Source organism: Chlorocebus sabaeus, chromosome 20, assembly GCF_047675955.1.
Source record: "Chlorocebus sabaeus isolate Y175 chromosome 20, mChlSab1.0.hap1, whole genome shotgun sequence".
NCBI lineage: Eukaryota > Metazoa > Chordata > Mammalia > Primates > Cercopithecidae > Chlorocebus > Chlorocebus sabaeus.
This window is the reverse complement of record NC_132923.1, coordinates 83,713,348-83,739,494: the sequence shown is the minus strand read 5'-3', so window position 1 is coordinate 83,739,494 and position 26,147 is coordinate 83,713,348. Positions and strand designations below refer to the sequence as shown.

At 56.0% G+C, this 26,147-nt stretch overlaps 1 protein-coding gene and 1 pseudogene across 1 annotated transcript; one reads left to right on the top strand and one right to left on the bottom strand.

Moving 5' to 3' along the window:
* Nucleotides 1-1,663: 1,663 nt before the first annotated feature.
* On the top strand, nt 1,664-25,175 carry PODN (podocan). The gene is made up of 11 exons (XM_007978718.3): nt 1,664-1,795; nt 9,642-10,008; nt 11,372-11,465; nt 14,410-14,474; nt 15,666-15,775; nt 16,983-17,139; nt 17,356-17,471; nt 18,030-18,687; nt 20,394-20,542; nt 21,653-21,863; nt 24,186-25,175. The coding sequence occupies exons 1-10, from the start codon at nt 1,707-1,709 to the stop codon at nt 21,834-21,836; spliced, it is 1,989 nt and encodes a 662-aa protein (XP_007976909.1). The 5' UTR covers nt 1,664-1,706; the 3' UTR covers nt 21,837-21,863; nt 24,186-25,175.
* LOC119624846 (HIG1 domain family member 1A, mitochondrial pseudogene) lies at nt 11,475-14,371 on the bottom strand (annotated as a pseudogene).
* Nucleotides 25,176-26,147: the final 972 nt, after the last annotated feature.

Here is a 26,147-nt window from a genome sequence, read left to right as displayed (position 1 = left end):
TCATAAGTATTCAAGCTAGTAGAATCCTGTCCTTTTAGCTCTACTTGAATCTAGGCTCAATGTTCAGGAGAAGACACGAGATGCATCTCTGTGTTGGTCCAGGTCCAATTCTGTGAATCATACCAACTCTTGTAAGTTTGAGCTCTGAAAGGACTGGAATTTGAGGCCAAAGAAGGCAAAATATTTTCCCTCCCCATTCTTGCTAAGTGCTTGAATTATTGGTGTAATGGAAACAGACAGTCCTGGGTTCAAATCCAGGCTCTACAGTTGCCTGCTCAAGTTACCTGCCTGTTTCCATCATGGGAAGAATTTGGGCTGTGGAGAAGGGTAAACCTGGGTTCAAAACCCCAGCTCTGCCAGTGAATGGGCATTTTACTCAGTCAAGTATCCTTTCTGAGGCCATCTCTTTTCTATAAAGTGGAGCAGCAGCAGTTCTTCCTTTGCAGAGTTGTGAAGCAGAGCATCATGCATGTAGTATAAGCAGGGCATCATGCATATGGTATAAGCAGAGCATCATGCATGTAGTATAAGCAGGGCATCATGCATATGGTATAAGCAGGGCGTCATGCATGTGGTATAAGCAGGGCGTCATGCGTGTGGTATAAGCAGGGCGTCATGCATGTGGTATAAGCAGAGGCTGCCATGGGGGCACCAGCCAGTGAAAGGTCTGGAGCTGCTTTACAGGGGCCATTCATTCATTCATTCATTCAGGGTAAGGTTGAGCAAGAGGTCCCACGTGTGACTTACGTATCCTTCTCCTTCTCCAGTGGGAGGGCAGCCAGGTGAGGCAGGTGTGGGTGCCCTGCCCACAGGCCAGAGCAGGTAAGGGGAAGAGGCTTGCTACACAGTGGAGGTGCCAAGTACCACCTAAGCCCAGCCCCATTGCCTGTTCCACCGCCGAAGCCCCTGGCGCCAAACAGTGTTGCTTCAGCTGGTAGTAGTTAATGCTCCTTTTCTTGGAAACATTTGCAGCTCCTGGGAGCAATATGGTGGCGTGAGGTCTCACTGTTCACCCGCCCTATTTCTCTGTGACTGGGATCTGCATGCCCCCGACTGCGGCCCAGTTTACCATTCTTCAAGGCTCACCAGGCTGTGGGCCCAAGGCCAACAGGGATGGGAGTGGAGGGTGGGGTGGAGCGTGGGGAACTTTTCCGGGAAGAGGCCCAGCAGGGTCTTGGCTGACGGCCCCATTAGCCACGGCCCAGGACCCCAGGGTGGGAGAGTGAACGGAAAGGTACTCGTGCCTGGAGCGGTTGCAACATCCTCTGTAATGAGGCAGATACAGCTCAGAGGCACTGGCTCGAAGGACCCCTCTTCCCAGCCCTCCTTTCAGGTGTCGGGGCCTAAAGGGGGTCCAGTTCCAGCGCGGAAGGCTGGGAACTAGGAAGCGTCGTGGACTAGACAGCCCGCCTTCCCGGTCTCCCGGGTGGGGGTTCGGGGGGCGTGGTGCGGCGGCCGGGGCTAAGAGGGGTCGGTGAGACTGCTCTGCCTCCCCGCAAAGTGGGGCCCAGGCCAAGTCCCGCGCGGGTAGGGGGCAGGCCTTCTCCTGGCCGCGCCTGGGGGGACCCTACGCCTGTGTCCGAAGGAGGCCAGCGTCCAGCAGATGCTCGCGGGGGGGTGGGGAGTGGGGGAGGGGGGCGGGAGAGAGGCGGGGAGGAGAAAACCCACAACAAAACTTGCGTCGCGGAGCGCCCTGCTTGACTTGAATGGAAGGAGCCCGAGCCCGCGGAGCGCAGCTGAGACTGGGGGAGCGCGTTCGGCCGGCTGGGCGCGGCTCGGCGCCGGGGCGCAGCAGGTACAGGGCGCTGGCGGCCAGGGTGGGCCGGGGGGCCGGGGGCTGAGCCCGGGCAGCGCACTCAGACTTCCCCGCCTCTCCGGATGGCCCCAGCAGCTGCCTGGGGCGGAGCCGCCGCATCTCACCCCCTCTGTAGGACCCTGCACTGAGGGCACGGCCGGAGATCTCCTCCTCTGGAGTGCGACCCCTGCGCAGTCAGGACCCAGGCAGGGGCCTTCTCCTCTCTGAGCAGAGGCAGGTCCCCGTCCCCAGGCCCCTCCCGCTGCGCACATCTGGAAAGAATCTGAGGGCGGATGGGGGCGGGGGCTGGAGTGGGAGGACTCCGGCGGGCGACAGGGAATGTGGGGGGCAGGTGGAACTGTGTAGGGGCGGGGACCCTTGTCAGGAGAGCCTGGGCCCGGAGTAGCCCGCGTCTTTCCACGTTGACTCATCAGGCCCCCTAGCGAGTCCAACCTCCACCTCTTTACAGATAGAGAAACTGAGGCCCGGAGAGGGGCAGAGATCTGGCCCCAGGGCGCGTCGGCCTCCGGGTGGGTCCCCTCCGGGGCTCGGCTTCCCCGGCCACTGTGCCGCCACAGCTTAGTGCCAACCACTGGCGGCCTGGAGTCCATCTGTCTGTCTACTCGCTGCTTCCCAGCCGGTACAGCTGGACAGAGGACGGGGTGGGGGTCCGCAAAGCGCTAGGAGCGAGGTCCGCGCCTTTCTGCGAATGCAGCGGAAGCCCCAGGTTCCAGGTCCCCGAGCCACAGCCCGGCCTGGGGCGGGGGATGAGATCGTGGCGTTGGAATACCTGACGTGCCGTCAGGTGGAAGAGGAGGTGGTGGCGGGGCGGCGAGGCTCCTGGCAGCCTCGGGGGCTGGGGTTAGGAGAGGGAGCCGCAGCCTTCTGGAGAGGAGCAGGCGCGGCAGCAAGAGGCGAGCACCCTGGCCCGGGTGCGCACGGCACTGACTGACCTGGTCCAGGAGGCGCGGAGGATGCGCCTCCAGCGCTTAGAGTGAATTACTGACCTGTCTGCCCTTCGATTACCGGCTGGCCAGGGAAGGGGAAGCTGTGGTCTGCTCAGCTCCAAGAGGCGCCACTGGTGTGAACCGGGAGAGCCCCTGGGTGGTCCCGTCCCCTATCCCTCCTTTGTATAGAAACCTTCCACAGTGGGAAGGCAGCGGTGAGGCAGGAGGGCTCATGGTGAGCAAGGAGGCTGGCTGGTCTGCAGGTGCACAGCATTCCGAGGTAGGTCACTCAGAAGAGCCTGGGGACTGCCCTGGGAAAGACCCGTGGGGACTGGTCTGGGGGTTCTGCTCCCTCATGTCCACTCTTAGGGCCCAGGACCCAGTCTACTCTAGCCTCGAATGCAAGTTAAGAAGTGTCAGAGTCACACGACTGTGTTTCGTGTCATCTGTGAGCACACACTTTATCTCTTCTGCCTGAGTCTAGGGTAAGGGATTACTAATGGTGGCACTTTTAGGCTTGGTGTAGTCATACATGAAAGTGCTGATCGTGTCCTGCTTGGAACCCTTAATGAGTCCCTGTCACCAACACTAGCATGGTTGTGGAGACCCTTGGCCACCTAGGCCTCCCACCCTGTTGACCCTTCCTTAAACACACATCCCTCTCCTCTAGCCCCGCCCCTGCCTTTTGATCACACCCTGCCTCTGCCTAGAGGGCTGTTTCTCCCACTTTGTCCACTTGGAGAACTCCTGCTCAGTCTTCAAGGCCAACTCAAGCCTCTGGGCAGGAGTCAGAAGACCCACATTTTACTCTTGGCCTTGGCTTTCACACACTAATTTGCAAACTGGGGGAGTCAGAGCAGATCATATTGCAGATCTCAAGATCTTTTCCAACTCTGCCTTTCACAAAGTCATTCATTCAGCAAACATTTCCCCAGCATCCACTCCAGGCTTGGGGAGACAGGGGAGGCTCAGCTGAGACTTGAAGGATAAAGCCAGCCAAGGTTGCTGTGGAAGCACCCAGAAACACCCTAACCCAGCCAAGGGGGCAGGAGAGGCTTCCCTGAGCAGGGGCATTTGAGCAGGAGTTTTCTAGGGATGGGCAGCAATGCCAGCCCTTTTTGCTTGAGCTCCAAATCTGCAGAATGGGAAGACAAACATGTTGTCCCAGGATTTCTATTAGAGTCAATAAGATGCAGCTGCTTGGGGCCCAGCACCGAGCAGGTGGTCAGTCGATTTGTACTGAATTTGAGTGTAGAAGGAAGGTAGTGCTGGGGGCTGAGGATCCGCCTCTTGATTTGGGTCTCCCTTTCCCTTCCTTCTTCTAGTCCTACCTTAACCTCACACTTTGGGCCTTGAGGTTTGGTTCCCTGGTGGGGGTTGGAGGAGACGGTGGGTCCCGCTTACTTTCTCAGTAACAGTAACCCCTGCTATGTCACACCTACTTGGTGCCAGCGGTGACAGGCTGAGCCTGCTATTTCATTTAATTCTCACAAGTAGCTCCCAACTCCATTTATTAGACTAGTAAACAGAGGCTCGGAGCAGTAAAGTGACTCATCCAGGCTTACACAGCAGTCGGAATTGGAACCCATGCCCTTCTGTCTCTAAAGCTCTCCACATGAGAAACACGCACTGCTGGCTGAGCTGCCCCTCTGTCCAGGGGTCTGAGTTCTTCCTCACCAGGTGGACTTCAAACTCCTGGAGACCAGGGAGCTCCCCTGCTCTTCCCCCCACATCTCCCACACGGCTGGGTACACAGAAGGGGCCTTAGGGCGCTTATCTTGCTCCATTCTTAGAAGAGCAAGGCTGGGTACAGTGGCTCACGCCTGTAATCCCAGCACTTTGGGAGGCCAAGGCAGGAGGCCAGAAGTTCAAGAACAGGCTGGGCAACATAGTGAGACCCCATTTCTAAAAATAAAAAATTAGCCAGGTACCAGGTGTGGTGGCACATGCCTATAATTTCAGCTACTCGGGAGGCTGAGGTGGGAGGATCACTTGAGCCCAGGAGCCCAAGGCTGCGTTAGCTGTGATTGTGCTACTGCAGTCCAGCCTGGGTAACAGAGTGAGACTCTGTCTCAAAACAAAACAACAACAACAAAAAACTACAAGTAGGAAAATTTAGATGCAGATGGGTCAGTGGTATGGCCAAGGTCACACAGCTAGTAGGGCTGGACCTGCCCAGGACCTCACAGCCCTGAGAGTGGCTGGCCAAGCTGGAGGGACCACTCTCCATGCCCTGTCTGTCCTTCCTACCTCTCCCTCCATTCCTGCAGTCCAGCACCTCTCTCTCTGCCAGAGTCAGGCCCCCTTAGCCCTCACCCATCCCAATTGCACAGCCTCACGTCCACCCTGTGTCACGCTCCTGCCCTTCAGTGGTCCTCATCTTCCAATGATAAGGCTCACACTCCCTAACCTGGCCTTCACATCTCTCCTTTGTGGCCTGGGCTCGTTGTGGCAACTGTGCCTGTTTGTATCACTCCCAGTCCCTATCCCCCACCAGGCACTTGGCTAATTTTTTATTTTTAGAAATGGGGTCTCACTTGCTCACTTGTACCCAGCCTTGCTCTTCTAAGAATGGAGCAAGATAAGCCCCCTAAGGCCCCTTCTGTGTACCCAGCCGTGTGGGAGATGTGGGGGGAAGAGCAGGGGAGCTCCCTGGTCTCCAGGAGTTTGAAGTCCACCTGGTGAGGAAGAACTCAGACCCCTGGACAGAGGGGCAGCTCAGCCAGCAGTGCGTGTTTCTCATGTGGAGAGCTTTAGAGACAGAAGGGCATGGGTTTCAATTCTGACTGCTGTGTAAGCCTGGATGAGTCACTGTACTGCTCCGAGCCTCTGTTTACTAGTCTAATAAATGGAGTTGGGAGCTACTTGTGAGAATTAAATGAAATAGCAGTCTCATGAGTGTGAACTGTCTTGCCTCTGGGCCTTTGCACACACCGACCCCCTTGCTTGTAAGATCCTTTCCCTTTTGCCTGGTAGTCATCCCTTAGAATGGGATTATAATACTCAGCTTATGCATAAAGCTGCAGACCAGCACTGTCCAATAGAAATATAATGTGAGCCATAAATGCAAGTCACATATGCAATGCAACATTTTCTAGAGGGGCCATTTTTTTTTTTTCTTTTTAGTGACAGGGTCTCACTCTGTTACCCAAGCTAGAGTGCAGGGGTGCGATCATGGCTCACTGCAGCCTCAACCTCCTGGGCTCAGGTGATCTTCCTGCCTCAGCCTCCTGAGTAGCTGAGACTACAGGCGCATGCCACCTCACCTGGCTAATTTTTTGTATTTTTTGGAGAGATGAGGTTTCACCATCTTACCCAGGCTGGTCTCAAACTCCTGGGCTCAAGAGATCTACCTGTCTCAGCCTCCCAAAGTGTTGGGATTTCAGGCATGATCCACCTTGTCTAGCCAGAAGCCACATTTTAAAAAGTAAAATGAAACTGGTAACATTTATTTCACCTGTTCAAAATATTATCATGTAATCAATATAACAATAAATGGGATTTGATGTCATTAATATTAATATTAATGAGGCATCCTACATTATTTTTTGTACTACGTCTTTGAAATCCACGGACACCACATTTTACACTTGCATCTCTATGTGGACCAGCCACATTTCAAATACCCAGTAGCCACGTGTGGCCAGTGGCTAATGGAGTGGCCGGTGCAGCTGTGGCTCTCTGAAGGGCAGAAGCCACGCTGAGTCTTCTGTCTGGTCCCCTGCTCCCCGTCATGCTTGGCCTAGGGGAGAGCAGCGTAGCATTGTTGATGTGATGTGGGCTGGGAGCTCAGCTTTGCCACTTAACAGCTGTTCACTGGCTGACCCCACTGGGCCTCAGCTCCCTGAGTTGTAAAGTGGTGATGATAACATTTTCAGTATGGTGCACAATGTTAATATAAATTCAATATTTTTATGGATACCGTTTACAGATTTTTATAGACACCAAACAGAAGGCGAGGAGGCAGAACAGCCTGCCTGGTGCGTGCACAGGATATGTGAGACCAGAGTTTCTTCCCCTGGATTCTTTCCTTGGCCTTCTGCCCTGATTGAATTTGGGGCCTGGGCCTGTGCCCACACTCCCGCTTTCAGAACACCAGACTGCAGTGGGGTCAGATGGGCAAGGGGCTGCCGGCTGTTGGGCTGGCTGTGGAGTTTATAATGTGCTGCGGGAATGATGGTCTGTAGACCGGTGTTGGGGCAGGGGGCAGGGGCAGCAGGGGTGTGGCGGAGCCAGCATAGGGCTGGGCTGCTGTGGGTGCCACTCGCTGCTACCGACTGATCCCTGGAGCCTGGAAGCTGCAGGTGTGCCGGGATCCCTGGTTCTTTGCTGGGCCAGTGGCTGAGACCTGAGTCTCCATAAACCATGTGGATCTGTAGGGTCAAGTAAGCCTGGCTGCCACCCCTCCTGTCTCCTCTAGGACCTCCTACTCCTTGGGACCCCTTTTATGCTGCCCCGCCCACCCCCAGTCTGGGTGGGGAGTGGTTGTTGGTACCAGGGTCTGCTGCCTCCTCCAGATGGAGGACAAGGATCTTTTCCACCTCACCTGTGTCCCAGTGCCCAGTACAGGCCCAGGTACAATGGGCCCTTACTTCAGATAACTGGCTGAGCCACCAAGTGAGGCAAAGTGGTATCTGAAATCCCACGGCCACCACAGGGCAGCAGGAACTCAGAGGCAGCTACAATGTCTGCAACATCTTCTGGGAGGAGGTGGGCCTGGGATTGGGTCAGAAAGCACAAACGAAGGGCCAGGTGAAGTGACTCATGCCTGTAATCTCAGCATTTTGGGAGGATCACTTGAGGTCATGAGTTTGAGACCACCTGGGCAACATAGAAAGACCCTATCTCTACATAAAATTAAAAAATTTGGCTGGCATGGTGGTATACCCCTGTAGTCCCAGTTGCTTGAGAGGCTGAGGCTGGAGGGTCATTTCAGCCCAGGAGCTCAGGTTACAGTGAGCTATGATTGCACCACTGCACTCCAGCCTAAGTGACAGAGTGAGGTCTTGTCTTAAAAAAAAAGCCCAGCAAGATCTACAAGATCTAGACAAGGAAAGGAAAAGGAGCAGGAGCAGAGGATTCTGGAGTGAGCAGTGGTGTGGCAGGGGTGCAGACCATGCGCATGGAACAGACAATTAGTGAGTGGCAGGAAAAGCTAATGTTTATTGAGCACTTACTATGTGCAGTACATGCATTTCACTGACCCCTCACGGTCTTCCCACAAGGACAGTGCTGTTATCATACCCAAGGATGGGGGAGAAAGCTGAGGTTTAGACAATTATAGTCACGTAAGAGCCAGAGCTGAGGCCAGAGCCAAGGTTGCAGCTGTGGCCACTAGCTCCAGACATTAACATTATTGTCAATCTCCCCGTTTACAAAACCCTCCTAGGCCCAGGGTCTTGCCAGACCCTTCTAGCTGCTTTATGGTCATGGTTTCTGATCTGGTGGTGGGGAGAGAGGCTCAGCCTGAGCCAGGACTTGTGGCCACTCAGCTCAGGAGTGAATGTCCCCCATGCTGGAGGCATCCCCAGCAGGTCCTTGCCGCTGTCCCTGCTGCTCACTTAGTACCGCATGTTCCTATGCGTGATTGCTGCAGTGGTGACAGCAACTCCTCATCACCTAATAGCATCACCTTATCACCTCATCACCTAAAAGCCAGGTGCTTTGCGTCTTATCTTACTCCACAGAAGCTGTGTGTTTAGATGTATTATCTGCATTGTACAGACAAGGAAACTGAGGCTCAGCAAGTCAGAGGTGGGACTCAAACTGGGATTTGTGGGACCTGAGAGTCAGTGAACCTGAGCTACCAGCATGTCTTATCACAGCCCAGAGATGTCTGAGTCCCTGTAAAGAGAACCCAGGAACCCACCAAGAGCCAAGCCTACGCCACAGGACTGCTGGGACAATGACATCTTCCAGCACCTTCCTCTGTGGGCCTGAGATCATCCCCTGTACCCCGTCCTTGCTGGCCCCAGGGGCCATGCCTGGGAGTGGTCTCTGGCAGGTGGCAGTGGTCACTGAGCACATCAAGCCCTGGTGAGGGCAGCTGAGGGGATACACATCAGGAATAGGACTTGGGAGGCCATGAGGGCAGCAGCAGCTGTAGTCACTGATGTTTTCTCTGTGCCGGGCTCTGGGCTTGACCTATGTCCAGACACAGAGAGCTGCTCACAGCTCTCTGTGGGAAGAAGACACCTTTGCTATTCAAAACCCAACCCAACTAATGCTAAGCTCTGGGTGAACGCAGTCACGGGGAGCCCCAGGGCATCGCAGTGTCCTGCTGCTCCTCCTCTTCCCATGTTCATAGCACTGAAGTTGGTTCCTAGAAAAGAAAATACTGATTGCACAAGAGAGAGGAAGGGCACTCTAGGCAGAAGGAACAGCATGTGCAAAAGCCTGGAGGGAGGAGCTATCCAATAGTCCTGTAGAACTGGGGGCAGTTAAGGGGACAGTTGAAGAGAGTCAGGACCAAGTCAGGAAGACCTGAGAATGGCAAGCTGGAGAGCCGGGACGCACCTTGCCGGTGCTGGCTCCCCATGGCCTGTGGCTGCTGGAGGAGGCACGGGGTCTTCCCACACCACCAGTGCCAGGATAGCAAGGGCTCAGCACAGTCCAGCTCGTGTCTCAGCTTCCCCTTCTAGGAAATAGGGGTACAGACTCCTTAGGGTCAAGCCTGCTGAATGAAGGCTGCAGAAGGTTTTGCAGACCTGCCAGAGGACAGGGCTTTACCTCGTCCCCGGCCTCTGGAGGGCAGCCTGGTGGGGGTTGGGCAGGTGCGGAGGGTGGCAGTCAGTCATCGGCTGGGCTCTGAGGACGGTCCAGAGTGGGCCCTGCTTTGTGCTCGGGAGGGCCCCGTCATGACTTTCGAGGGCCCCAATTGTGTCCACTGTATCTCACAGGTTCCGTCAGCCCTGGCGCCCAGGCGCATCTGACTCGGCACCCCCTGCAGGCACCATGGCCCAGAGCCGGGCGCTGCTGCTCCTGCTGCTGCTGCCGCCACAGCTGCACCTGGGACCTGTGCTTGCCATGAGAGCCCCAGGATTTGGTCGAAGTGGCGGCCACAGCCTGAGCCCTGAAGAGAACGAATTTGCGGAGGAGGAGCCCGTGCTGGTCCTGAGCCCTGAGGAGCCCGGGCCTGGCCCAGCCGCGATCAGCTGCCCCCGAGACTGTGCCTGTTCCCAGGAGGGCGTCGTGGACTGTGGCGGCATCGACCTGCGTGAGTTCCCGGGGGACCTGCCTGAACACACCAACCACCTATCTCTGCAGGTGAGGTCCGCGTCGCACCCGTGGTCACGGGGCTGCCCACACACCCTTGGCTCCCATCCCAGAACCCCGACGTTCCCAGCAACCTGTTCACCAGAACCTCCAATATGTGCGGCTCTCCACTCCCAACCACAGGGTCGGATTCCTGGGGCCCTGGCTGCACCAGGTGACACCCCTTCTGATGTCCCAGTCACGGAGCACTGTGTTAGTACAATAAAACCCCCTTTGCTCACTTAGCGTCCGGGCCGGGCCAAGTGGAGCCAGGCTCTGTCTGAAAATGGACGCAGACCTGCCTAGCAGCTGACCCTCTGAATGCGCAGCCACCGTTACAAGGCCAGGAAACCCCAGAGCAATGTAGACCTGACAGAATACTGTGGGGCCTCGTAGGATGGAGTGCTGTCTCCAGCCAAGGGGCAGGCTAGAATTTGGAACCTTGAGAGGTGGGACACAGTGTCCAGACCGGGAGCACCCTGGAGTGCAGGCGCACCCATCCTCGCCTTGTGTGGCCCAGCAGCCCTTGGGAGATGGAGGGGCTGCGGCACCCATTCCCAGAGGCGATCAGGCCCGGTGCGGGACAGTGACTTGCCTTCCGTCATCCACACTGGTGGGTCTGAGCTGGCGGCCGTGGTAGCCCAAGGCCAGGGCAGCCACTGAGAGAAAGGGCCATGCTGAGCACAGCTCTTACTGTCGCTTTCTTTGCTCTTTCATCCACACACCAGCTCTCTCAAGCGCCTGCACTGGGCCTGTGGTCCTGTGTGGGGGCTGGGCATGGAGGCAGGGCTCGGGGTTCCCTGCCCTTTGGGTGCTTACAGTCAGTGGGCGAGGCAGAGACTTAAACAGATAGAGGCACCAGATGGAAATGGAAGGGCTGTGTGTGGGGCCCAGAGCAGCCTCCTAATCCAGCCCCAACCCAATCCAGGAAAGCTTCTGGAGGAGGTGGTACCTGCCCCAGCTTTCCATGTGTTCCAAGGGGAAAGGGGACTGCATGGCCAAGGAGGGGAAGGAAAAGTGGTTTCTGACTTGGGGAGCAGCTGTGGCTGCCTGTCACGAAGTGGGAAGGCTCCAGGAGCAGGTCTGGAGGTCTGGAGGAGATAGCATGTCGAGTTTGAACTGTCCATAGATGTCCATGTGTGGGCTCCCTGAAGGCAGGACCCACACAACTGTTGTGGTCACTGCTATGCCCCAGAGCCCATATCCAGACCTGGCCCAGAGCTGGCACTGGGGGTCTGCTGCCATGGGGGAGAATTCCAAGGGAGGCACCCAGCAGGTGGACTGGATTCTAGGACCGGAGCTACGGGTAGCGAATGGAGTCCAGGGCACACCCCACTAGGCTGATGCTGCCTCCTCGCAACCCCCTACCCCCTAGAACAACCAGCTGGAAAAGATCTACCCTGAGGAGCTCTCCCGGCTGCACCGGCTGGAGACGCTGAACCTGCAGAACAACCGCCTGACTTCCCGAGGTGAGGGCTGCCCAGAGCCCAGGGTCAGGGACACCGAGTGGGGCCTTGGGGGCCTGAATAATGCTGGGTGCCCGGGGGAGAGCTTGGCCCTGTGGATCTTGGGGTGTGGATGGAAGAGAGCAGGCCCGGGCCAGGCTAGCAGTGGGGCTGCATGAGAACCAGCTCCACACAGGCAAGGGGCTCCCTCTTCTTGCCTGAAACCACACGGGTATTTTTCTTCTTCTTCTTCTTTTTTGACATAGTCACTTACTTTAATAACAATACATATACCATGTTATCACCATGGAATGTAAATTCCGGTTAGACAAGATAATTTCACAAGTGTAATAACACTTTGTACATGAAAGTTTGTGTATACTGTCTGGCCAAACCAGCATGCTCATAAGTCATTCATCAATTCCATTACAAGTCATTTGTTTAGTTAAATGTTTATAATTCTTAAGGAGAAAATAAGCAACACACACATTTTTAAAGTGTTCACTTACCTTTGCATGAGTTAAAATACATGATTCTATTTCAAGATGACATTTCAAAATGATTCTAATACAACAGCAGCAAAAATATAATTCTGCAATTACAAAAGAACTAAACTAGAATCCATAAGTTATTTTCATGTTTACAATTGTGATTCTTTAATAAATATTATTACTGTGCAATTCTATCGCAAGCTTTCTAAATTTGGTTTAAATACACACATAGGTAATGTCAGTTGTGGGAGGCTTTACAAGTTATATTCCATGCACTTTTGGACAGAGTTCTAAAAGAGCCAGCCAGGCCACAAGACAGATAGAAAAAAGGTAAATTAACTGGGGAAAATAGGACCCTTATATAACATCCAAAACATGAGATTCTGTAGCAAACTGGGAATACGTCAGGGTTGGCCTGGACAACCCCGGTGCCCTCCCATCCTTGTGTCTCCAACCCTTTGTACTCCTTGCACTTGAGACTCAAAGGTCTGCCTGCCTCCTTGACATTTCCCCTAGATGTCCCTGTCTTCTTTACAACTAATTTCATCTGAACAGTTTAAGAAAGTGGACATCATCAAGTGCATTCAGGTGACGTGTTTCAAGATGTCTAACTAGGCCAGGTGTGGTGGCTCATGCCTGTAATCCCAGCACTTTGGGAAGCCAAGGCAGGTGGATCACCTGAGGTCAGGAGTTCGAGACCAGCCTGGCCAACATGGTGAAACCCTGTTTCTATTAAAAATACAAAAAATTATCCTGGCGTGCTGATGGGCACTTACTCAGCAGCCTCCAAGCTACTCAGGAGGCTGAGGCAGGAGAATCATTTGAACCCGGGAGGTGGAGGGTGCAGTGAGCTGAGATCTTGCCGTTGCACTCCAGTCTGGGCAATAAGAGCGAGGCTCCATCTCAAAAAAAAAAAGAAAAGAAAAAAGCTGTCTAACTAAAGCAAGCTCCTCCAACAAGACCAAGAGAGCCTCTCTCCTTCTAAAGCTTAGGATTTGCCCAGAATTCCTGATACATGGACTAGCCCATACCAACAGTCATGGCTCCTACAACAAAGCCTTGGGCTGCCACATGCATGTGGATCAGATAAAGGGACATTTTCATATTTCCCCTGCTCTTCAATTTGTGTAATACTTATGCAACAATGGCTGCAAAGTCTGCCATTCCAATGGGACACATGTTGCCTCTAGCTTTCTGAAGAAGTTTGGATCCCCGATCTTCATTATGTGAAAACTGGGAAACCTCTGTGTCTGTTGACATGATGATTGCTTGAAGAATCTCCCTAGAGTGAGAAAACCTCTTACACGCCAACCAGCTTCTGATCCCTCCTGTGCGCCCCAGGCGGGTGTTTCTAAGACCTGGGGGATGCACAGGAGAGAGGCTTCAGAGAAGCTGAGCTTCCAGAACCTTGTCGCAAGTTCTTCGGTTCCGAGGGCCTTTAGGACCCAAGAGTTGTAGAGTCCTCATATTTTAAAAAGATTTTGTTTTTCCTGATCATGAAAATAACATCTGATTGGGATAGAAACTTTGTAAAATAAAATGGAAAGAGAAAATTTCTCCTAATTTTGCCACTTGGAATTAACTACTATTGACATTTTGGTGTATTTGTTTCCATTTTTTAAAAGGCAGCTTTCTTGAAGTATCATTTATATACCATAAGATTTACCCAATTCAAAGGTACAATTGGCTGAGTTGTAGTTAGTGGGGCAGCCATCACCACAGTCCGGTGGTCTTTTTTCCTTTGTGTTTTAAACTCGTGGCTGAACACATGCTATGATATCACAGCCTGCTCTGTTTCTCTTAGCTGTCAGCTCGGCCGCCTCTCTCGTGTTGCTAAAGCCTCTCATTGCCCGTCATCTTACACAGCGGCAACAGGGTGTTCCATGGAGAGACGTGCCAGTTTATATAACTGTTCCCTCTTGTTAGATAGTGGGTGAGGTCCAGCATCTGGGGGTCTTGGAGCCGGGAAACGAGGGTCAGAGGCCAGCCTGGCAGGGCTCCCGGCAGCAGCCGAGTCCTGACTCATCTGCCAGATGGAGCTGGGGTGAGCCAGGTGGTGAGGAGGCCCAGAGCCGCAGCCCCACCCTGTGTGGAGCCATTCCCAGCCCAGCCCACCTGCCTGTGGACGGGGCTCTGACCTTCTGGGGCTCTCCCAGAGGGGAGCACTTCTTCCTGGCAGAAAAGGGTCAGGCTGGGTGCTCTGCCGCTGGCCTGACCTCTCAGGTGCTCATCCCCACTCAGAGAGAGGAGTCAGTCCCTCAGTAGATAGTAACTGCCTGCTCCTCTGAGCCTGGGCTCATGTGAGCAAGGAGAAAGAACAGGGCTGGGCGGGCCCCGCCAACTGCTTGGGAGGGGATCTGAGCTGCCTCTGCCTCCCCAGTCCTGGCAGGCGGCTGGTGGAGGAGGGTGGGTGCTTGCTATGCTTCCCTGTAGCGTCTCCTTCATCCAGGGCTCTGACCGATGCCTGTCCTTTGAAGGGCTCCCAGAGAAGGCGTTTGAGCATCTGACCAACCTCAATTACCTGTACTTGGCCAATAACAAGGTGAGGGGCTCAAGGCAGGGTGGGGGGGCATGCTGCCCTGTCCTCCAGGCACTGTCTTCCCTGAGTTCCATGAACTTTCACCAGGGCCTTTCTGGACTGGCTGCTGGGTCCCTGTTGCTGCTCAGACATGGCCCCGGGTTGGTGGTGGGGAAGACACGGACCCCGTGCCTATAACTCAGGGCATCAGAGTGTGTCAGGTCATGAAGACAGAAGCCAAGGCCCACAGGAGTGTAGAGGGGGAAGAGCTTGTCCCCACTGGGGAAGTCATACCTGGAGGGCTTCCTGGAGGAGATGGCATTTGAGCAGGGGCATGGAGGGTAATAGGATTCTAGGCAGGGGCCCCAGGGTAGAGGGGCACTGCAGTACAAGGAACATCATGAGTGAAGGCACAAAGGTATTCATGTTCAAAGTATTTGGTATGCTCCAGAGCTGTGTCCCAGCCCCTCCTCTCTCTCCACTCTCTGGAGGTTACCTGTGCCCTCCCAGACTCTGTCTCCCATCTGCATCATGGCCGTGTCCAGTGGCTGTCTCCAACCCTTTCTACTCCTTGGACTTGAGACTCAGAGATCTGCCTGCCTCCTTGACATTTCCCCTAGACGTCCAGTGGAAGGAAGCTACAGCTTCCCACCCATAGTCTCCAGACCCAGTCCTCCTCTGTCTTCCCAGCTCTGTAAGGGGCATCTCCAGCCACCTACGACCCCACTGGTCCAAGCCACAAATGGTGCCTCTGGGCCCTGAGCTTCCTCACCATGTCTAATCCCACTGAGGTCCTTAGCTCTTACCGCACTGACCCCCATTCCTCACCTGGACGCTTGCCTCCTCACTTGCCCCCGATTCTTGGAGCAGCCAGAGTAACCTTAAAGTCACACCCATCGCTTCTCGGCCTTTTGGCTAAGATCAGGTATAAAAGTCACCCCCGCCTATACCCCTTATCCACTCGGGATGAACCCAAGAGGACGGGCAGGGCAGGGGACAAGTCCTGAGGGCCTTGAATGCCAAGCTGAGTGCTGAGGAGATCCAGAGAGGTTTGGGTTTTGTTTCTGCAGGGGGTGGGACAGGTTTCAATTTGAGAAAGATGGCCTGGTTGCAGGGAGACACAGTGAAGGGGCCCCGGTAGTCAGCAGGCAGCAGGACCCACAGCTGGCCTCTGCTCCTCCATTGCTCTTTCGGCCCCAACTCTTCCCTTCCCAGCTGACCTTGGCACCCCGCTTCCTGCCAAACGCCCTGATCAGTGTGGACTTTGCTGCCAACTATCTCACCAAGATCTATGGGCTCACCTTTGGCCAGAAGCCAAACTTGAGGTCAGAGGTCGGGGGTGGTCTGGGCTTGGGCTGGGGCAAGGGGAGGGGCTGAGGTGGAGGCGGCCATCCTGTGTGAGGCAGAGACAGGCCTGGAAGGAGGCCCTGTGCTCAGGGCTGTGGTGAAGGGACACCCAGGGGCCCTAACAGAGGAGGACAACTTGGGCCAGGAGCCAAGGACAGAGAGTGTGGTCTACAGGAATTGTAGGGAACCAGTGAGGATGTCCCCACTTTCCCAGCCCTGGGGGGAGGGGAGCATCTTTCAACAGGCAGAACTGAGCTGCACTGGGAGGAGCGACCGCCCCGCGGCATAGGTGTGTGAGAGAGCAGGGTGGTGCGGGTGGGGTGGGGGGCTGCTGGGGAGCCGCCTCCAGGACAGTTTTGGGGGCTGGACAACCCCAGTGCCCTTCCGTCCCTGCATCTGCCATCTCACTGACTCTCCATCTGTCTGAGGACCCCAGGGCCACTGTGCATGGCCCCATCCCACAGATGGAGGTGCAAGAGGCCACACAGCAAAACTGAGCTGTGTCTGTCACAGATGACCCTTGTTCCTTGTCTTCCCTCCTTCTAGTATGTTGGCTCCACGAAGGCAGGGTCTGTCTCATTGGTCGTGTCCACTGTTATGCCCTCAGTCTAGAACAGCTCTGGCATCTCATATATATATTTATTTATATACCTCATATATGTATATGTATATATCTATATTTAATATATTATATTACATAATATATTCACTATATATTTGCTGAATGGATGAGAGTCGCCTCCTCTGAGACAGACCCTGTGCTGGCACTAGGGCCAAAGAGGCAGGCAGAGATAGGCCCTATGTTTAGGAAGTCCTAGGAACTCAGAGCCAGGCTGCGTGGGGTTGACAGGCAGGGATGAATGGGCCGCAAGTCAGGCAAGGACTCCAGGGCTGGAAGGGTCAGGGGTCGACTGAGGCCTTGAAAGGTGTGGGGGAGCCTCTGCCAGGGGTCAGGAAATCCTATTTCTCCCACTAGCTTATGGGACCACCTGTGGTGGGGCACGGCCTCCTTCTGGTCCTTGGTTCCGTCGGCTGTGTAGGCAACATCTGAGGTCCTTCTGACTCTCTACCCTTGAGTTTGGATGGAAGGAGAGCAGCCTGGGCAAGGGTTTGGAGGCTCACCAGGTGAGCTGGCGCAGGGCCCAGGGAGCCCAGGTGGGTGAGGACCTGTGCCTCGACCCGCAGGTCTGTGTACCTGCACAACAACAAGCTGGCGGACGCCGGGCTGCCGGACAACATGTTCAACGGCTCCAGCAACGTCGAGGTCCTCATCCTGTCCAGCAACTTCCTGCGCCACGTGCCCAAGCACCTGCCGCCTGCCCTGTACAAGCTGCACCTCAAGGTGGGCAGCGGAGGGGTAAGGAGGGGCACAGCAGACCCCACAGCCAGGGCACTGGGGCAGGGGCCTGCAGGGGAAGAGCTCAGGCCCACATGGGCACAGGTGCCCACATGGGTCCCTTCCTGGTGGTTTCCCAGACTCCTCTCCACACCTCATCCTGAGGCCCTGACCTTGCCCTCAGTCCTCCTCACACTCTCCTCCCTTCCCTTCATCCCCCAGAACAACAAGCTGGAGAAGATTCCCCCAGGGGCCTTCAACGAGCTGAGCAGCCTGCGCGAGCTGTACCTGCAGAACAACTACCTGACCGACGAGGGTCTGGACAATGAGACCTTCTGGTGAGTCCTTGTCTCGCCAGGTCCTTGGCGTGACCACGGGGCCCGGGAAGCTCCTTCAGGGCCAACCACCCAGCCCAGCCCCTCACACACGTCCCCTGCCCACCTTCCCTGGAGAAGGAACTTTAAGCCTTGTGCCTCTGTTGACATTTCTGTCCCTGGGAACAAGAACTATGCAGAGTAAGGCCTTCCAAGATTCCAGTGAGATAAAGAAGCATTGGCAGAGGCTGGCTTCTTGGTACGAAATATAGACTTGGGCATTCTTGTTGAAGGCAAATACATTTTCATTTTTATAAGGGATCAAGGTAGCCATAAAAGGCTATCAAAAGGTTAAACAGTGGTCTTCAAGTAAGCTCCTGTGTGTCAGAAAATGCCAGATCCTTCCTACACCAGAAAATCATTGAGTCAACCCAAGGAGCGAGGACTGAGGGCCCACAGTCAGTGAGCGGCAGAGCTGGGAGGAGCTAGTGGCAATTCCCCAGCCGCTTCTCTTGGGAATCATGGTGGAAACGAGCACAATGTGGGCCCCTGCCAACCGTCTTAATTCCCTCCCTGCCCCAGGAAGCTCTCCAGCCTGGAGTACCTGGATCTGTCCAGCAACAACCTGTCTCGGGTCCCAGCTGGGCTGCCGCGCAGCCTGGTGCTGCTGCACTTGGAGAAGAACGCAATCCGGAGCGTGGACGCGGACGTGCTGACCCCCATCCGCAGCCTGGAGTACCTGCTGCTGCACAGCAACCAGCTGCAGGCGCAGGGCATCCACCCGCGGGCCTTCCAGGGCCTCAAGCGGCTGCACACAGTGCACCTGTACAACAACGCGCTGGAGCGCGTGCCCAGCGGCCTGCCCCGCCGCGTGCGCACCCTCATGATCCTGCACAACCAGATCACAGGCATCGGCCGCGAAGACTTTGCCACTACCTACTTCCTAGAGGAGCTCAACCTCAGCTACAACCGCATCACCAGCCCGCAGGTGCACCGCGACGCCTTCCGCAAGCTGCGCCTGCTGCGCTCGCTGGACCTGTCGGGCAACCGGCTGCACACGCTGCCACCTGGGCTGCCTCGAAATGTCCATGTGCTGAAGGTCAAGCGCAATGAGCTGGCTGCCCTGGCACGGGGGGCACTGGCGGGCATGGCCCAGCTGCGTGAGCTGTACCTCACCAGCAACCGACTGCGCAGCCGGGCCCTGGGCCCCCGCGCCTGGGTGGACCTTGCCCATCTGCAGGTAAGCGGAAGGGAGGAGGCTGGGCCATGTCCATGGAGGGGGGTACTGGCATGGCTGCCCTGAGCCCACCTGTCTGAAGGGTGAGGAGAAGGGCTGGGTGGTAAGGGAGGTTCCTCTGGTATGGCCAGACTGAGCTCATGCACCTTCAGGTATCTGTGGGGATGCTGGCTAGGGCGAAGCTAGGCCTTAGGGGAGGCAGGAGATGCGTCAGGCAGAGGGTGTGGCTGGCATGCTAGGGTGAGCCCAGCCCACCTGCAGGTACAAGAGTGAGGGGCAGAGTACAGCTGGTATGGCCAAGCTGAGCTCACCACCTGCAGATACAGGTTTGAGAAGGGCTGTGGAGGCAAGGAAGGTCATGGCTGCAGGTAGGGGCCCCAGGCTCAGGGGGACCAGGGGCCAGTTTAGGTGGTATGTATGGGAGAGTCAAGCTTACCTCTTTGCAGGCACAGGAGTAGGTGTGTGGAGAAGTCTGGGCCTTGGGATGGGAGGTAGAGGGGCCAGCTTGAGCTGTGGGCCCACCTCACCCGTCTGCAGAGGGCTGGAGGTGGGGATCTACTCATGCTTTCTGGGGCTGGCCAGTCGATGTGGCTGCTGTGACCACATGGTCAGAATTAGGCAGGGATGCCTGGGCACATACTTCACTTTGGTAACAAAACCCCCAACTCAACCAGTGTGGGTGAAAGAGAAATCCACTCTGTACACTGGCTCATGCCTGAATCTCAGCAGTTAGAGAGGCCGGGGCAGGAGGGTCACTTGAGCCCAGGAGTTCGAGGCCTGCCTGGGCAACATAGTGAGACCTCATCTCCACAAAAAAATAAATAAAAAAAAGATTAGCCTGGTGCAGTGGCATGCACCTGTATTCCCAGTTACCCTGGGAGGCTGAGGTGGGAGGATCACTTGAGCCTAGGGAAAATAGAGCTGGCAGTAAGCTATGATCGCACTACTGCACTCAATCCTGGACGACAGAGCGAGACCCTGTCTCAAATTAAAAAAAAAAAACAAAAAGGAAACTCATCAGAGAACCTGGGCGGGAAGGTGGGGTGCTTCCAGGTTACAGGCTGCCCAGTGGCTACAGCAGCTCCCTGTGGGAACCCACTTCCCTGACTGTCCTCCCCTGGATGCCAGGCATGTGATGATCGGAGAACGGCCTGGGGCCTGGCTGCTGTGCTGGGGTCACTGTGGGTCTTACGCCCTTGCTCCTGGCCTCTGTACATGTGGCCCCTGAGGTCCATAAATGAGCAGTCCCACCTGAGCACCTGCCACGGCCCCATCCAGGGCCAGTGGGGTGAGATTCAGAGTCTGGGGGAGCCCTGGGCTCTGCCCATTTGAGATCTTTGGGAATGACAAAGTCTAATGGGAATGACAAGTGTGTCAGGAGGTAGGACTGTGACACCCAAACGTCTTGGCTGTGAGTTTATGTGGGAAGGCACAAGAAGCTGGGTAGGACATTCATCAATTAGAATACCAGTTTGGAGTCAGGCACACCCGGCTACAGCCTTTTACGGGTTATGTGATCTTGGAAAGATCACTGAACCTCTCTGAGCCTCTATTTCCCAATCTGGTAAGTGGGGATAGTTATAGACACCCCCTCCTCCACACAGGGTTGTTGTTAGATTTAGATAGGCTGGGGGCTTGGTGGGAGTTTTGTAAGCTGTTAAGTGCTTTGCACAGGTGGGAGTCCCTGACTCCCTTGGTCGCCCCTGCAGCTGCTGGACATCGCCGGGAATCAGCTCACAGAGATCCCCGAGGGGCTCCCCGAGTCACTTGAGTACCTGTACCTGCAGAACAACAAGATTAGTGCGGTACCCGCCAATGCCTTTGACTCCACACCCAACCTCAAGGGGATCTTTCTCAGGTAGGAGGCCACTCGAGGCCCTGTACACACCCCCGTGGGGTCTGCCCCAGCTCCAGCGGGACAGCTGATGCACGTGGGAACAGCTTGGCTCCACTGCTGACTGTGTAACCACGGCTCAGCTCTGAAGGGTGGGGACAGTCTGGCCAGGCCTGATGTGGTTCCTAGGTTTGTCAAAGGGCTTTGGAAACGTTAGAAACCAGTGCTCACGGGTGTTGTGAATGTTACTGTGGCAGAAAGGATGCCGGACAGCATCTTCCTGGTTTGCAGCTGAGAGAGCTGAGGCCCTGAGAGCGCAGGTGACTGCTGTGTCTGCAGCCATCCAGGCTAGGCCCGGGCCTCACACTCAGGGATAGATGTTCAGGTCCTCCCTGGGTTCTGGGGCTAAGAGATGGAGATTTGGAGTGATTCAGGGGATGCAGCTCCCTGAGGATATGAGGGGCTTCCATGCAGCAGAGCCAGGATGGTTCTTCCCAGCACTTCCCATAATCCCTGCCCCCAAATCAGAGAGAAGGAGACAGGGCAGAGAAGAGCAGTGTGTGCTCCCAGGAGCTCAGTTGCCCAGAAGGCCCAGGGCTTGATGACATCAGGATGGCTTGACATGTGCCTCAGGCATCTTCAGGGGAGCTGAAGCACAGAGAGTGAGGAGCCTGAGATCAGAGCCACAGCCTCCACCTTCCCACCCCTGAGTGTGGCCCTGGCCCGGTTCAGCGCTGGCCTTGCCTGTGTGCCACTCCACATCAGGCACTGCGGTGACCCCTGGCTACCGCAGCCCAGGAGCCTCAGGCCTTGGGGTTAATGCCAGGGATGGCATAGAGACAGCTCCCAAAGATGTGGCTTCCAAAATAACAGTGAGACTGTGTGCAGAGAGAGACCCCTCACTTTGCAGAGACTGGCCCAGTGCCAGTCCCACCCCAAGCTGTGGCTGCCCTGACCAGCCTGTACCTTCCATTATGCACCACGCTCTCAGCCCCTGGCCTTTCCCACCTGCTGCACCACTTTCCAGGAGGGCCGTTCCCTCCTCTGTTACCTTCTGGAGAGGCCAGTTGGGGGAAGGGAGGGTTCCTTGGGGGTTGGGCTCCTGGCACTGACTCCGCCTTGATGCTGGCACAGGTTTAACAAGCTGGCTGTGGGCTCCGTGGTGGACAGCGCCTTCCGGAGGCTGAAGCACCTGCAGGTCTTGGACATTGAAGGCAACTTTGAGTTTGGTGACGTTTCCAAGGACCGCAGCCGCTTGGGGAAGGAAAAGGAGGAGGAGGAAGAGGAGGAGGAGGAAGAGGAAGAGGAAACAAGATAGTGACAAGGTGACCCAGATGTGACCTAGGTATGTGGCCTGTGTGGGGCAGCACACACTTCTGCTCACTGCTCTTTCCCCTTCCTGATCCCGATATAGGGTCTTTCTGTCCATTCTTCACCCTCCGGCCTCTGCTTCATCTGCCCATTTAGCAAATTTATAAGAGCACTTGGGATGTACCAGGCCCTGAGTGAAAGATTGAAGCCTACGGGAGGCCCACACCTTCCAGAAGATTCTCACCCAGGGTGTGGGTGCTGTCACGGGAGTGCCCGGGGGGCACTGAACATGTGGGTCTGGGCTCAGGAGTGAGGTCTGGTCTGGAGAGAGGGCTCCAGGCATTGTCAGCCTTGAAACAATCACTGAAGCTGCAGGGAGCTGGGGAAGCTTGCCGTGAGAGAGTGAGTGAGGCGGGCAGGCAACGTGGGAGAGGAGACTGAGACAGAGAAGTTAGGAAAAGAGGTAGGAAAACCCCAGACTGCATGGCCAGAGGGCATTTGCACATGTATGTAACACAGTGCACATGTGCACATGCACACAAATGCACATGGATGCACCAACACACATACATTCATGTGCACACACGTCTCAACATGTACACACATCCACAAACCATGCACAGGCAGAATACACACACCACACTCATGCACACAGACACACATACACGCTTGTACTCCATGACATACTTGCAGGCCTAGACTATGTACATACTTGCACACACATGTGTACATGCATGTGAGTACATGCACACAAAACACCCATGCGTACCCACACACACAGGCCGTTACGAACACACCTGCATGCCCACACGTACACATGATGCGTGCATGCACAGGCCTGTCTAGAAGTGGGGGTCTTGGCTGTGTCAGTGCTGCTGAGGGGTTGAGGGAACTGAGCACTGTGGAGTGCCCACTGGATTTTTCCACCTGGAGGTTGTCTGTGACTTTGTAGCCACAGGGGAAGCTGGGGTGAGGAGAGTGGCTGGAAAGGAAGTGGGTCCAGGCACTGCAGACAAGCCTTTTGAGAAGTTTGGCTGTGAGAGATGAGAGAGGGCAGAGGTGGGAATGGGGTGTGAGGTTCAGGAAGCGCTCATTTTCTGAGCCTCACAGGAAGCAAAGGCATCTCGAGGGAAGCCCTGTGTGAGGGGCTCTGGGAAGATGCCCCAATGCACACATGCGTCTTCCACACTTCCTCGTAACAGAAGGGGCCGGCTTGGGTGCTGGTGGGAAGAGGCTGGCCTGGAGGGGGAGTTACCGATGTAGGAAAGAGCTGACTGTGAGGGCCCCCATGGGAATGGTAGAAGTTGCTGGCTTTAGCAGGAGGGACAGAGGGCAGGGTGGCTGCTGTCACAGGCAGGTTGGTAGCTTGGTGGCCGGATGTGAAGCCATGTCAGCCGGATGCCTCCAGTCTTCCGTTTTCTCTGTGCAGCAGGGAGGTGCTCCGCAGACCACAGGTATGGAGAAGACGGACAGGTGGATCCACCCACAGCTGGGTTTTCAGCCAAGAGTTCAGGACAGGAGGGCAAGGAACAAGGGAGTGTGTTGGCTGGAGGCTGGCTGCAGGCGTGGGTCCCGGGATCAGGCTGGATAAGGAAGGAGGTGCAGACAGGAGGGCTGGTGGGCAGGGACTCAGAGAAGGATGTTGGAGAGGAGCCAGGAACGATGGTGTGGTCTGAGGAGAGAGGAGAGGTGGTGACGAGTGAGCCAGGCTGGGGGTCACAGGGCCAGGGCGTAGCTGTGGGAGGGGCTGCTGGGCCGCTATTGAGTGTTGACTGAAGTAGGGCCTGGGGCAAAGAGGAACCAGAGGGGGCTGTTGAGAGCCACTTGGGTGGGTGACAGAGGGAGCCGGGAGAGGGGCGCAAGTTGATGGCGAGAGAAGAGTGTACACAGGGGTGGGTATCCACACGTGTGGAGGGATTGGCAAGAGGCTGAGCTTGGGGGTCACCTTCCTCAGCTCCCAGAGCCCGGGAGTATGAGGGTGGAGCCGTTCTCTGAGGCATTGTCCTCACACAGAGTTGGGGTTGGCGACAAGATGACGGGCCCTTCAGTGAGGACACCACAGCCCTCATGAGAGGGGCTGTGGAGTCCTGGGGTGGGTGAGAATCTGCCCCATCTCAGGTCAATTGAGTGGGGCTCTGGGAGAGGCCCCGGGGAGTGGCTGGTGGGACCCAAGGGCCTTCTGGCATGAGCACCCCACTGGTTTTGGGCTCCCAGGGCCCACGCTCCCTCCCTCCTTACAGTAGCCTGGCCTGTCCAAAGCCCCTCCAGCAGGGCTCCCACAGCAGCACCCCCTCAGCCTGCTTGGGGTGGCGGGTTTGTCCTGAGCTAGCCCCTGACTCTCTTACTTGTTCTGCAGGACGATGAACCGCTGGACTCCTTTCTGCAGCACACGCCTGTGCGCTGAGCCCCCCACTCGGCCGTGCTCACACAGACACACCCAGCTGGACACACGGGCATCTCACATGACACAGGCTGACACAGTCTCATCTCCCCACCCCTTCCCGCAGCATGTCCCACGACCAGACACGTGCACACACGTCACACCCTCACACACCCAGCTCAGCCACACACAGCCCGTTACACACTGCCCTCCAAACCACCACAGTCTCTGCCACACACCCATGACCACTGCCACACCCTCTGAATCATGCAGGGAAGGGTCTGCCCTTGCCCTAGCACACACAGGCACCCACTCCCTGCCCCTGCTGACATGTGTATGTGTGTGTACACACCACGCACACACACATGCACAAGTCATATGCAAACAGCCCTCCAAAGCCTATGCCACAGACAGCTCTTGCCCTAGCCAGAATCAGCCACAGCAGCTCGCCGTCTGCCCTGTCCATCTGTCCGTCCGTTCCCTGGAGAAGACACAAGGGTATCTCCATGCTCTGTGGCCAGCTGCCTGCCACCCTGTGGAACTCACAAAAGCTGGCTTTTATTCCTTTCCCACCCTTTGGGGACAGGAGCCTTCAGGACTGCTGGCCTGGCCTGGCCCATCCTGCTCCTCCAGGTGCCGGGCAGTCACTCTGCTAAGAGTCCTTCCCTGCCACACCCTGGTAGGACACAGGCACTTTTCCAATGGGTAAGCCCAGCGGAGGCAGGACGGGAGAGCTCATTGGGTGCTGCTGGGGTCTTGGAGCAGGAGTGAAGCAGAGGCGATGGGGCTGGGCTGAGCCAGGGAGGAAGGGCCCAGCTGCACCTAGGAGACACCTTTATTCTTCAGGCCCGTGGGGGAAGTTCCGGGTGCCTTTATTTTTTATTCTTTTCTAAAGAAAAAAATGATAAAAATCTCAAAGCTGATTTTTCTTGTTATAGAAAAACTAATATAAAAGCATTATCCCTATCCCTGCAGCCTGTGGCTATGTCTGTGTGTGCTTCCTGCCAGGTGCTGGGCTGGTGCCGGGTGGAGGGGGCAGGATACAAGCCCCTCAGTGCCCAGACCAGCAGGCATCAGTGGAAAGTTCAGTTCTCGGGGCCGGCAGAGTAGCTGCACAGGCAGGCATCCCGGGAGAAGAGGGCATAGCCCCCGGTGAGGGGGCCTGGAGGTGTGTGCAGATGGCCTACTTGGGAATAGTAGGTGAGGCCTGAACCAGCACACACGGCCTATGAGCTCACTGTGCATTCCCAGAAGTGGAGCATCCAAGCAAAGGACCTCCTGGGCTTTGGGCCTGTTAAGGGCTCACCTGGAGGGTCACGGGTCACCTTCACTGAGGGGGCGTTACCAGTGGGTTCTGTCCCTTAGAGGAGAGCAGGGGACTGGAGGCAGGCCTGGGAGCTGGAGCAGGGCTGACGTGGGGGACCAGGTCTCTGCAGACCTTACCAGGAAAGAGCTAACAGATGCACCCAGTGTGCTCCCCGCCCCAGTGGGGGACAGAGCTGGGAATGGGAGAGGAAGCCACTGGGAGGTGGTACCCAGCTCTGAGCTAAGAAAAGCCTCTGATGGGCAGAGCTGCCCCACAGTGGATTGAGATGCCCGGGAAGTGGTGACCTCCCTGCTGCTGGAGGTGTGTGAGGATGCGCCTATCAAGTCCACTAAAGAGCAGACTCCTGCCTTGTGCTGGGACAGATGCGATTGCTCAAGGGGTCTCAGAGATGTGACACTGAGAAGGGGCTGGTAAGCCTGTCTGCATGAAGGTGGAATGACTCATTGTATGACATCTGACCTCTCCCAGGTGAGGAGGCCTCAGCGAAGGAAGGATGCTCTCATGGAGGCCTACAGCCCCCAGCCCTGCAGTGGGAGGAGGTGTCCTGGGGTCATGCTCTTCCCAGACTCCTCAGACTCCGCCCCTGGGAGGAGGGCGAAAGGAGTTCAGGA